This window comes from Opisthocomus hoazin, chromosome 6 (genome assembly GCF_030867145.1).
Source record: "Opisthocomus hoazin isolate bOpiHoa1 chromosome 6, bOpiHoa1.hap1, whole genome shotgun sequence".
NCBI classification, from domain to species: domain Eukaryota; kingdom Metazoa; phylum Chordata; class Aves; order Opisthocomiformes; family Opisthocomidae; genus Opisthocomus; species Opisthocomus hoazin.
The window spans coordinates 29,510,956-29,523,342 of NC_134419.1; the positions used below are offsets into that span (position 1 = coordinate 29,510,956).

Below are 12,387 nucleotides of genomic sequence, written 5' to 3' on the forward strand. Positions count from 1 at the left end.
ATCGTTCCCTACCCTCACTGCAAACTCACAGATCAGAGTCGCTGAGGAGCCCTCGCAAAGCTCCTCGCTTCAGTCCATGGCAGCTCAGCTAAACAAGCAAGCGCAGTTGAGAGCAGGAGGCAGAAAAAGCCCCTCCATCCCCAGACTCCAAAGGCTCTGACAACAACAGTGTGTTTGCTCTGCTAACAGACAGTAGCTGTGTGAGCCGCAATAGCTCCCTGCCACATCCAAGCTTTAAATACCAGCTCTCAGCAGCAAAGCAGTGCACACGTGCAGCCGCACACAGCCTGGCAGGGCCGCTCGATGGCTAGGACACGCCGTACTGATTTCGCAGCACACAGCAAGGAACATCGCAAAGGCTGTAACAGCACATGTCTGCTGCTTATTGAAACACCAGCCAGCCAACTTGGCCTCCCTCAAACCAGGTGCAGCAATGGGATTTGTCTACTGGATATCCTGAGTTTCTCCCAGTCCTTCCCTGTTGAAACCGAGCAGGGAATTAGAGCAAATTACATCCTCCTTTGTTGCTAGAGCATTTCTGATCTTCTGTGGTTTGAATTTCTCTTTCAGGACTTTAACGAAAGACAAGTCTTAGATACCTGTTCTCCACGCAGAAATCGTAGCCGGGAGCATGGATAAAAAGAACGGTAGCAAGCCACTCTATCCTTTGGAGCCTGTGCTGAGATCGGGCAGCTTGTAACTGTTTTTTGGCTGACCTCGTGGCAGCAGAGAATTGCACCAGCCGGAAACAGCTTTGCAGCCCACTTAGGGAATTTCTTGTTCATCACACCTCCAGCATGAAGACCTAGTTTGTAGACTGCTTCAATTCGGAGACACATATCTCCCTCTCTGATGCCTTTTTCTGAAATCTTTTGCCTCTGTGTTGACATAAACCTTAATAGCAATGCCAGGAGAAATCCATGTCCCCAGCACAGGGCTCAGGAGAGCACACAGTCCAGTTCTGGTATTCAAATGGCTCAAAAGGCCGGCTACTCGCCAGGCCAGTGCAGCTTTCCAAGCTGAACTTCCCAGGGAATTAGCTGGCCAGCAGGCTTTCACTCCCCAAGACTGACCTGACAAAAGGGAACTGGAGGAATCTCCAGCAGGAAAAAGAAACTGAGTGAGGAGACTTTCAACTACTGTTGAAGGAAACTGGTCGTGGAGTATGGGAAAGAGAGACATAAAGTCTCTATGACGGTTTGTAAGTAGGGGACAGAAGTTGATTCACCGTAGAGAGGGCTGAGTCATACAGCGCGTGCTGAGGAATGGTGAGACAACTGAGGCAGAGTAAAGCATGTTTGGGTTTGTTATTCCACCCAGAGCTTTTTGTCTCTCTGCTAACAAAGCAAAGAGCTGCTTATTTTCCAAAACCCTTGAGTCTACATAACAGAAAGCCTACGTGTCTGTTCGCGTGACTGCTGGTAGCCTAGGAGGGATAACCAGCCAGACCAGTGCCTACTGGTAGGATCCTAAATCAGCATCGCTGGTCACACCACAGGCAGGGACCAGGGAACTCAGCAGGTCCTCACACCTCTGTCTGCCAGAAGACACTGTTGCAGGCACTGCCAGCCTCCTGCACCACAACCTGCGGCCCTGCATCACCTCTGTCAGGGCTTCGGGCATGTGCAGGGAGTGAAATGTTTGACTCTCCCTGTTACCCCAAGAGATGAATCAGCAACAAGTTGTCAAGCTTTTTTTTTTTCTTCTTTTAAATTAAAATCAACAAGAAATTCACATGCAACTTGCCTCAAAACTCCTCCCCTGTCTTTACTCACCTCATCCTCTCTTTTGTTTCAAACCTCAGTCACTTAGTCATGCCTAAAATTGCACTTTTGTTACCATGATGTAATAGGCCCACACGTCAGTACTAGAAAAATAACAGCAATATTTAAGTTTACCTCCCTTCCCCTTTTCTCCCCCCTCTAACCACTAGACAATGCTCCTTCCCAGCTTGGTAAAAATTTGGCAGAGTCTCTACAGCTCTGTGGGCTGGAAGAAGTAACCCCACAAGACATTGTAACAGAAACTTAGAAAGCCCAAAGCTGGCTTCAGGTAAATTAATAAGCAAAAAAACAAACAAAAAAAACCCCACCAAATTTCTACCCCCCAGAAAACAGCCAAAGCAACAATGAAACTTGTCAGATCAAATAGAATGCTCCTGTCTGAACTCACAGGATTTGAGTGGCTTCAGACATATCAGTTCTTCCGTTCTTACTCACGCACTCTCTCCACCCCGGGGGGGGCTACAGAAACGGTCACAGATAACACATCTCCACAGTGACAGTTCCAGCCAACTACACCAGCTAAGCTGTGAGGTTTCTGAGACAAGATTTGCATCCGAGTGAGCCTGCCGAGAGCTACTCCGCATTGCAGCTCTGTTTCTTGTCTCTGACACTGCTGCCTCAGCAGATGCTGGGGATCAGCTGGAGATCAGCAGCTGCTTCTGCTTTTGAATTACAGGTGCCCATTGAGCCTTCACACTGCACCAGCCACCTTCCTGCCTGCCACGAGTGACCACGGGGTGGTAAAGAGTCAGGACACACGGATGCAATGTGCAGTATTGATATGAGGGCTGCTGGCCATAGCTCTTCAATGGATATTTCTCCCTCTCTGACCGGGGTTTCTCTGCTGGGGAAAGCGGAGCTGCAGCAGGCACTGGCAGGGCTGTTTGCAAGCGTACCACCTCCACAGATCTGTGAGAAACAGCACTCGCTGTGCAGCAGCAGCCATCGCACACCAGCCCTGCTCATTGCTCACCCTGCCTCACTATCTGCTTATCGTCTGTCCCTCAGAGCTCACTCCGCATCCCTTTGCTCGCGCTGTGCTTCTGCTGTAGAAAAAACAGTCACCTTATCCATACCATCCTTTCTATAATGCAGTGCTTTCTACCACCTTGGTTACTGTACATAGTGAGCCTACCCAAGGTTTTTAAGACAGTGGCATGCTGCCCTCCTCTTTCCTCCAAAGGGCTAGGTAAACAGCATGCAGCATCTGATACACATCAACCACAAAAGAGTCCGTATCTCTGTCAAACAGCTCCCTGTGCTCGGCCATGTAGCAGCAGAAACGCTTCTATGTCATGCAGAGCCCTGATATGGCCAGGTACACACCATGAACGCACAGGCATTGCCTGCAAAGCATCCAGCTGACCACGAGAGCTGTCTGTGTGCCTGCAACGTGCCCGCTGGCTCAGCACTCGCCAGGTCCATCAGGCTGAATCGTGTAGGACAGCACACCTGTGCCTAGCAAGAAACCATGTGAACTACAGAAGACCCCCAGGGTAATGGCAGCAGACCAGAAACCTCCTATCAGAAGATGATCTGGGCTTGTCGCTTCTTGTCAGCCACGTTCTCCTCAGAGGAGAATGTCTCCAGAGCCCCACTGAACAGTGCCCAAACCCTGGGGTGACTCCACACGTGGCCTGGGCTGCTGCATCAGGAGAGAGGAGCTCAGCTCTGACCACTGCAATCTAGAAACAGGAGCTGCAGGGAAGAGTCACTTATTTTCCTCACGAAAAAAATTTAATAAAGTCCCAATGGCCAGACCTGCTGATGGAGCTGGGATATGCCTTCTAGTGCAGATGCCCTTTCCTTGCTGGGAAGGGAACAAAACTCTTGATAACTTCAAAATAAATGTCAATAATTTGAATACTTATTAAATAACTTTAATTATAGCCCCAGAGCTATTAATAATGTCAGCATTAAATATTCATTAAGTATTTAATGCTAACAGTAAGCAAGTATTTCACCAGCTGAACAGCTCATGAGCTGGATAAACAGATGACTTTAATAAAGCCTTTGCGGCGCAAGCAGTCGATGAATTGACTCTGTATGGTTTGAAATTGTATAATCCTGTCATGACCTTGCTTTGAATCTTTAGTCAGAGCCCACAAGCTAAGTAGCGGATTTGCTCTGGGCAGTTTAAAGTGGTATTTCAGGAAGGGATCACGAAGCAGAAACACGTCTACTACTGCCAGCCGTGCCGCTGACTCAACGCTGTCACAGCCGCTCTCTGACTGTGGGGCAAGCCTAGCTGCCCCTAGCCTGATCCTGCAAGGGTAAGCCAGCTCTGTCCAGCTCGGGAGATCCCAGCACTATTTATAGCATGACTGTCCACTCCACCATGCCACTGTATCTGAAACATGCAGGTCAGCGTTGCCTTTAGCATTTCAGATAAACAGACCCTTGCCCCCTCCTGACGTGCAGCAACAGCAACTGCCACATGCTGCCCCCGAGCTGACTGTCTTCACAGTCCAGGTGAGTTACTGCGTGCTGACTTACAGGTACCTTTGGGAGCTTTCCAGCCCTTCACCAACGCAGCCCCTTACAGAGAGCATAACCTCAGCATGAGTCTCCTCCGGGTGCTGAATGCTCTGTCTCTCTCCCAGCTGCTCACCCACAAAGAAAGGAAGCGTGCAGTGTGTCCAGCTAGTTTTGCTACAGGAATAGCTGCAAACTTGCAGATATGTGGACGTACAGATGCCTACTCCCCACTTGGCTGTCTGGTCACCAGGAAAGCAACACAGCACAAACAGCAATCAGAAAAGGATAGCAACTTCCAGCCTTCCCAGACAGGGTCTGGATCCAGCACCTCCATCCCTGTGCTATGTGGTTGGCCCCTCTGACACTAGGAGGGGGTGGGGACAATGAGAGAGCATCTATCAAGCAAAAAGGTCCTTAACCTTTGACCTTTTGAGGCATTTTCCATCCTGAGAATGCAGTGGAAATCTCTGAGTACAGCAACAGCTGTGTGAGCAGAGAGGTGCTGTGTTCACTTCACACTGGCCACACAAGTAGCCAGTCCACTTTAAGTTTCAAAGAAACACATTTCCCTGAAGCAAGCAGCAGCAAACCACAGGCCACACACCACTGAGCCAAGAGCAGCACCGTAGAAAAGGAAATAAATGCTGCAGGCTGCTGAAGAGCCACTGTTCACTGCGGCCAACATCAGACCCATGAGAGGGCTGGACCACAGGCAAAGGCGATGATGCACCACAGCCACAGCCATTGCGCACTGCCTGGTGGCAACGTGGCAGACAGCCCCCAGCCTTAACCTATGCAAGGGAAGAGCTCCATGGACCAGACACCAGACTGAGCAAGTGGGGTATGGTGGGGTTAACATCAAAGCATCACTTCCTTTCCTTGCCCTTCAGACCACCACATGAGAAGTGTTGGGGCCAGAGGGCGCATGGAGGAACAAGGTGCCTTGAGGGATGGCAGTGCTTCTGCTCAGCAACAAGCATCTGGCTCCACTGAAGCTCAAGACGATGTTTTGAGATCAGTTCCCTTCATGATGGTCAAACAGAGCCTGGGCTGCCTGGTTTGTGCTGCCAACATCATGCCTCCCTGGTCCTCAGATCCCGATGTTTCAATGCTGGACCCCCAGAGCTCCATGGCAGGGACCCTGTGCCCCACGAAGCAGACAGCAAAGTGGGGTCAGGCTCCCAGGTTTCTGCCACAATGCTGGAGAACGAGCTGGCCCCCATCACAGAGGCCTTCAGGACTTTCGCTATTGCAGACACCTGCTGCCCCAAATGAGGAGAGGACAGTGCCACTTACTAGAAAAATATGCCTTTATTTACCATCTGTGGTTTGCTCAGTAGAGAATATTCTGTGGCAAGGGGACCAGCTGAAGCCATGCTGTTGATTGTGGCTAGCACATCCCCACCTGCACCATGCAGGGGGTGGCAGGATGAGGTCTCCATCTACAAACAAGGTGCTTATAGATGCTGCTTTCATCTCAGGCCCCACTGCCCTCCACCGCTGTGTTGTTCAGGTCCTGTCAGCAGAGCACACAGCCTCCCCACCAGCCCCACCACCATGCTGTGGTCACGGTTTCTGTCCGGGGTCAGGAACCCTTACAGGGCACACTGCTTCTGGCACTTGCCTTACAAGGCAGTTGGGATGAGTTAAATAATGGGTTGGAGGGACAGTTTCTGAGATGGGAATGGTCGATAACACAAAAGAAACATCTCACAGCTAATGAGCCAACTAGCAGGCAGGTGCCTGTCGTACAGCAGTCACCGTGCTGAATGCCTGTGCAGGGTGGTCAGCCATGGCTCGGGTCAGGAGGTTGAAGCCTCTGCACTACTGGTTCCCACACCACTGCCTGCAGTGTGGCATGGCACAGCCCAGCCGCCCGCAGCGCTGGCATGAGGGGCCTCCTCGACGCCTGCCAGCTGTCCCCACAAGCCTGCTAGCCCAAGCTTATGGGGGCCATGATGCCATGTGGGGCCCCAGCACCAGTATCTTCTCAGGTAGCAAGTAGTGAGTTTCAATAGGGTCTTCAGCACACTACATTTTGATTTTGTTGTTGTTTTTCAGAGGTCCACTTGCAAGCCTTTACCAGTTGTTGAGCCCCCTCATGCTGAAGGCCAAAGCATACTTTCTTGGTGGGCTTCATAGTGTGAGACCTCCAGCTTGGTCACTGCTGCTCAGGCAGCACTCACCCCTCACACATCCTCCAACAGCCCCATTTAAAGCTTAAATAAACCAAAGAAGGTCTTGGATTCCTCAAAATTAATCAGAGCGATTTTGGAGACGTTGACGTGCAAACTGTCCATCTTCCTGAGCTTGAACAAAGCCCCCAGGTAGCTCTTCCGGGCCCATGTTTTCTGACTCGTACAGTAGTTGATGCCTTTGTCCTCCATCAGCACGTGGCTGCCTGGCGAGGCCGGGTTTTTCTTGTAGACAATGTGGGTCAACACCTGGCTGCTGCAGACGCTGCCGCGGAAAAGCACGTTGGAGTACACGAAGTACAGGCCGGTCTCATTGATGACAAGGCCCTGGTCACGGTACTGAATGCCGTTGGTGAAGGCATGGCCAGAGATGGGTTCCCACTCCAGAGGAAGGTCCTGCTGGGCCGGGTTCCCTGGAAGCCGAAATGAGAAAAAGTGCAGTAAGTACAAGCAGTTGCGTGTTTTTTCCTTGAGTCACACCCCATGTCACAACAAGTCAACTGTTCTCCAAGCCCTTGTCTGCAGCATGGAAAGTCCACCCCAACCTCACACTGGTGGGAGCTCTCACCTTCACCTCGCTCAACACCAGCCACTTGTGACAGCCTTCTGCCCGCACACCCCAGATGCGAACCAAAAACCAAACCAAAAAACAGAGCCCTCACTGAAAAGCCTAAATGAGGGGAAGATTTCTGGTGTGGAGTAACTTCCCACTGTCAGAGCACATGTGTTACCAAGGGCAAATAAGAAAGCCTGTGCGAGGGGGGCTCCTCACAACTACGACCATGCCACCCTCTTACCCCAGCCACGTCCACCCTATCCCCCGCTCCCACATCCTGCTGGCCCCTCAGCACATACCTGTTAAGTGTGCTGCCCTTCTCGCTTCTTTTTTCATTGACTGCCCCTGCTGCCCTGCACAAACATAGGGAAGACATTAGCCATACGGTCCATGGAGAAGCCAGCCCACAGAGCAGAAGGGAGCTAACCACGAAGCTGGAATGGGACAGATTCAGAGCAGTACCAGGCACATAAGCACCAAGGCTTAGCAGTGCTTGGGCAAACACTGCAGGGCAAGACGAGGAGCTGAAGAGTTGCAGCAAAGGATCCAGATGCAATCAAAACAGAGGGAAAAAGCAAGGAGAGCTTTCATTTTATAATGGCTTGGTTGGTAAGTTCAAGCAGAAGACTCTCACTAAGGGTGCAGGAGAGGGACAAAACTGCGCCTTCGCTCAGCATCTCTGGCCGATGCCAAGGCAACTGCTCACATTCTCTCCAGTCCAGCACTGCCAAGGGCAGATGTACCCACGGCAGGGGGCTTCTGCCTGCTGACTACCAACCCTCCTTACAATCAGATCAGAGAAGACACTAGAGACATCCTGCAAACCATCCTGCTGGCCATGCAGACCTTGTCGTCCAAGAGACAGAGGACAGCTGGGAAAATCCTGCCTTTCCCGGAGAGCTGGGTTCCCCATGGAGAGATGGGCCAGTTACAGTGGCTCAGTATTCTGATCCCGTCCCACCCCATCCTTCCCTTCTTCTCAGCATCTACTTCCAAGCATCATGTTCTCAGTTTTAGAAGCAGCCTTTTCTTTTCTCGAGTCAACTAAATTTTCCTCTCCTCTCCCCCTTCTGCTTTACACTATTTCCCTGGGTTTGTTTATTTATCCATTCCCCTCAAGAAATTCTGGATTACTCTTTAAGACTTATATTCAACTACTGCTAAAGCAGCCTATGATCAGAGCACTGAGCATCCAGTTAAAATGACAGCTTCCCTCCCCCTAAGCAAGAGATTACAAAATTTATTGATATGGGAGTTGATGGGAACCAGGACTGCCCTTTCCAGAGAATTTTGTTATTTCCAAATTTTCTTTCATTCAGTACCAGAACAAACTTGAAAAGAAATTAACTTTCCTACTAGCCAAAATTATCAAAAAATAAAAACCAAACCCAAACCTTTCCAGATCTAGTAAAAACTGTCAAGAGAGCTGAAAATTTCTTTCTGAGTTGGCCATCTTTAAAATGGGATATCCTCACTGATACCATTAACGTGGAATGTAAATGTAAAATAATAGTTTGGAAGTTGAAATAACGATTTTTGAATTGTTCCATTCAGATTGAAACTTTTTGGGTTTTTTTCCCTAGATGAAATTTAGAAAAATTGGCACGTTCTTGTGGAAAGTTTCAATTTCACTGAAATGACATTTCGAAATTAAAAAACCACCACATATAATCAGGCTCTTCTCAACTAGCTTTGGCTGCAGTGAGACTTCCTACCAAAATAAATTAGGAAAAAGTAAATTGCGTTCTCAGGGATGAGAGTGAATCCCCCACCCCTAAAGAAAATGAAACCCACCGCATGCTCCCAAAATCTTAACAGAGTGAAGGGAGAAAGCAGTAAAACGTGCGGGGCCCGTCTCCGTTCTCCTCCTTCCATTCATGATGTTGCTATAGGTTAGGACAGTCAGAAGGTCGTTTTTACAGCAGAGCAGCCCCCGTGCTGCTGCCCCACCAGGCCTGGGAGGCTCCAGGGGAGAGGCACACACTGTCCCAGGACCTCTAAGCGCTCCAGCAGGCAGGGTGCAGGACCCCATCCCCACACCCCGGAGATAAAGCTCGTTTTCAAGCCAAGCAAGCAAAATCAGCACTTCCAGAATATCGAGCTGCGACCTCGCTTTTGCCCCCGATGAGGAGAGGGAAGAGTTTGACAGGAGCATTCACACACACTGGCACAGAGGAGTTCCTCCTCTACATGCATCAACTCACCTATGAGTTTCTCCAAAGCTGGAGGGATGTGTTCAGTGCTGGCAGACTGTCAAAAGAGAAGAGTGACCAGCTGTTTGAGCAGAGTGAGAGCATAAATACATCATCTAAAGCAGCCAAGGACTATCTTTGACAGTGGCTGATTTCGGGTGCTCACAGGAAGCTGCAAAGTGCTAAGAAATATACAGGGAGAGAGACCTTGCAGCACTCAGAAACACAGAGATCCAGATCCATCAGTCACCAACAGAGCAGTCCCCCCACAGCAATGAGCAGCCCCACTGAACATTAGCGTGGAAGACATCTAAATGCCACCAGCCTGCCCCTTGGGGAGTTTTGCATCACTTCAGCACCTCGGACCCAATTTGAAGTTTTTCTTTTTTTCCTGTTTCCCCAGAGCCTCCGTGAACAGCCAGCCAGACCTCACCTCTCTGAGTTCAGCCAGTTGCTTCTCCAGGTGGAAGATCTGAAACATGCTCAGCCCCACTCCAGTGAGGGCCAGCAGGATCAGCAAGGAGATCACCAGGAAGCCAACGCTCCTCCTTTCCCTGTTGTTCCTCGTTTTTTTCCTCCGGTCTGGTACCGGTGGTGGGAAAGAAGCGCTGGGAGGTGCCGGAGGGCAGGAAGTACTTGTGTTGGTACAGCCGTCCACCCAAAAGATCTGGGGGTACACGTAGTTCAAGTTCTGCTGCATGGCCGGGAGCGGGATGGGCTGGACGTGCTTGGTGTGATCTTCCATTTGGCAGCCATAAACTGCCGGGGCTGTCCCAGGCTGAGCCCTGGGGGAAGACCCAGCTCTGCCTTTGTACGCCTGCATCACTCCAGCAGTGAACACCCAGCTCAGATGCTGCAACTCTATGAAAGCCTCAAGTATCAACAGCAAACCCCAAAGAGCTTCCGCCCTTGGCTGCAGGTTCGGGGCACCCGCCTGCTCCTCCCACACCGCGGCAGCTCACACAGGCAGCGGGACCAGCCCGGCAGCAGATTCTGCTCACACAAAACCGCGCTCAGCGGCCAGGCTTGGGAAGTGGGTGCACGCAGCAGCGAAGCGCTTGTGGGGTACGCGAGGGCTGCGCTGTCGGTCGGGTGCCGAGTAATCAGCCCAGCGCACACCCACCAGCTAACCACCCTTTCCAGCAGCCCACACGGGCAGAGGCAGCTGCTTTTCCACTGCGGTGTCCTGGACCACAAGCAGAGCAAAAGGAATGTCAAAACCTCTGGCTTCTTGCACAAGGAGGGAGAGAGGTAGAGCTGAGGACCTCTCCCCTCAGCAGAAGGATGAAGACCTGTCCACGCGCAGCGGTGGATGCTGGGGAATTCCTTTGTTTCACAGAGGACAAATTACTTACCGGTCTCTGTTGTGCATCCCACCTTTACCTTGGCTGCTCTGCAGGACACAGATCCCAGGTCACAGAACACCGGTCACAGACACCTTTCCACTGTGATAAAATCCAGCTTACTCGAGAAGAGGCAGACACTGTCAGTCCTTCAGCCTCAGCAGAGCTGCCCCGGCGTTAGCAGCCGAGCAGAGCCAGCTCAGTGGGCTGCCTTCACCCACACCACATCACCACGAAGCACCGGCAGGGTTGTAATATAGGAAACACACAGTACCCTGGGGCACAAGGACACTCTTCTGGCAGCTTCTGCTGCCCCTCTTACCTTCGCAAATACCATCTCTAGTCCCACAGTCCTCTTCTAACCCGAAGAAACCTTAGCGAGGGAAGGGCTTTTTTATCATCTCTTCAGGTCAATGCTGAGCACTACAGCAGGACCTAACCTGGCTGAGTAACTTGTGGTTAAAGCCTGGGGTAGACACTGTGCTGCTCGTCTTGGTAGAAGTTCTCTTGCCTTCCAGAAAATGATCCAGAATGCAGGTCATGCTGCAAAGGACCAGCACTTACAAGAGCTCATTACAAAATCATAATGAGAAGAGACAGGGACATTTCTACTCCTCAACTTCCATTTTCTCACTTTCTATTCCTTCTTGACCACAGACATCCAAGTGGTGGCAATGAGATTTTCCCACAGATTTAGAGGTCCACACAAAGGAGTATAAACAGCAACTTGCTCTTCCGTTTTACAGACCTATGTTGAAGTGTGTATTTGTATTGGGTAATGTTTAAAAAAAACCAAAATGCTTAATACAAGAGCGAACTGGAGATTCATCTCCTCTGTGGCTGAAGGAAGTTGTCCCAACACGCAGCCTTTGATCTTGAACATCAAAACTGGGGTCTGCGAACAGCAGGATTTAAGAACGTATGCACACTTGTTTCTCCAAAGCAAGGGCTCAGCTTTGCCTCCAACCACACCAATAAGTCAGACGTGTCCTCAAAGCCTTCCCTGCACCACCAGACACCCCACTGCTGTTTGAAGATGCTCACCACAGCCGTTTGCTGCAGCAGTGATTCGCAGCACAAGAGGTTTCAGCAACCCATCTGTCTCTTCCTCGTACTTCTAGGTTTCTGACATAAGACACAAAAGTAACATAAATCCAGCTCCAGCAATTAAAGCCTGGTCGTGCTTATGCCCGCCCTCACGTAGCCCTCCCCTCTGCATCCCAGAAGAGTTCTCCCCAGCCAGCCCGAGGACGGGTCCTCATCCACTCCCATGGTCATTACAAGAGAGGGTCACACAAAGGGCTGGGCTCAGCTCCACGTGGCTCAGGGAGCAGGGGACTGAAGCCCAGGACTCACTCAAAGCTGGAAGCGTTGCTGACAAGCACGTCAGAAGCCATTGAGCACTTAGCTTTGCCTGGAGAGGATCCAGTCAAGTTTTTTCTGACAGTGGCCATGTTTAATGCAGACAGCTTATCTTGGTGGGATTACAGGCACAGCAGGCTCCCTTAAATGTCAGAAGTGTACTTATTTCTCACCCACTGCTTCCTATTTGCACAAAGACACCTTTTTTTATGGGTGGGTGAGAGGGAAGAGACAATGAAACCAATGCAAGCCTTTTCAGCCATGTCTACTGCATCTTCTGTTTCAGATGCTCAGATCAAGAACCTGCACCCTAGAGATCCACATGTTGTGGCAAGCTGAAGACTGGGGCTATTTAGCCATCAAAGGATCGGTTTTGGTGCACAGTGTGTTTTCAGAGACATTTCCCTCCCTAGCACACTCTACTGTGCTGGTGACACTCTCCGTTTCCCATCACCACCTTCAAAGATCACCAAGATG

General features: G+C 50.6%; 1 protein-coding gene across 1 annotated transcript; it reads right to left on the bottom strand.

Annotated features, from left to right (window-relative positions):
- Positions 1 to 5,576: 5,576 nt before the first annotated feature.
- On the bottom strand, positions 5,577 to 10,044 carry FASLG (Fas ligand). Its single transcript, XM_009939259.2, has 4 exons — positions 9,639 to 10,044; positions 9,218 to 9,263; positions 7,313 to 7,366; positions 5,577 to 6,870 (listed from the first exon to the last, which is right to left on the bottom strand). The coding sequence occupies exons 1-4, from the start codon at positions 10,026 to 10,028 to the stop codon at positions 6,476 to 6,478; spliced, it is 885 nt and encodes a 294-aa protein (XP_009937561.1). The 5' UTR covers positions 10,029 to 10,044; the 3' UTR covers positions 5,577 to 6,475.
- Between the last annotated feature and the right edge of the window lie 2,343 nt (positions 10,045 to 12,387).

Coding starts and splice junctions, on each gene's coding strand:
- FASLG (XM_009939259.2), bottom strand. CDS start 10,028: ATGCAGGCGTACAAAGGCAGAGCTGGGTCTTCCCCCAGGGCTCAGCCT. Junction 9,264..9,638: donor AACTGGCTGAACTCAGAGAG/GTGAGGTCTGGC, acceptor CTCTTTTGACAG/TCTGCCAGCACTGAACACAT. Junction 6,871..7,312: donor AAGGGCAGCACACTTAACAG/GTATGTGCTGAG, acceptor TTCGGCTTCCAG/GGAACCCGGCCCAGCAGGAC.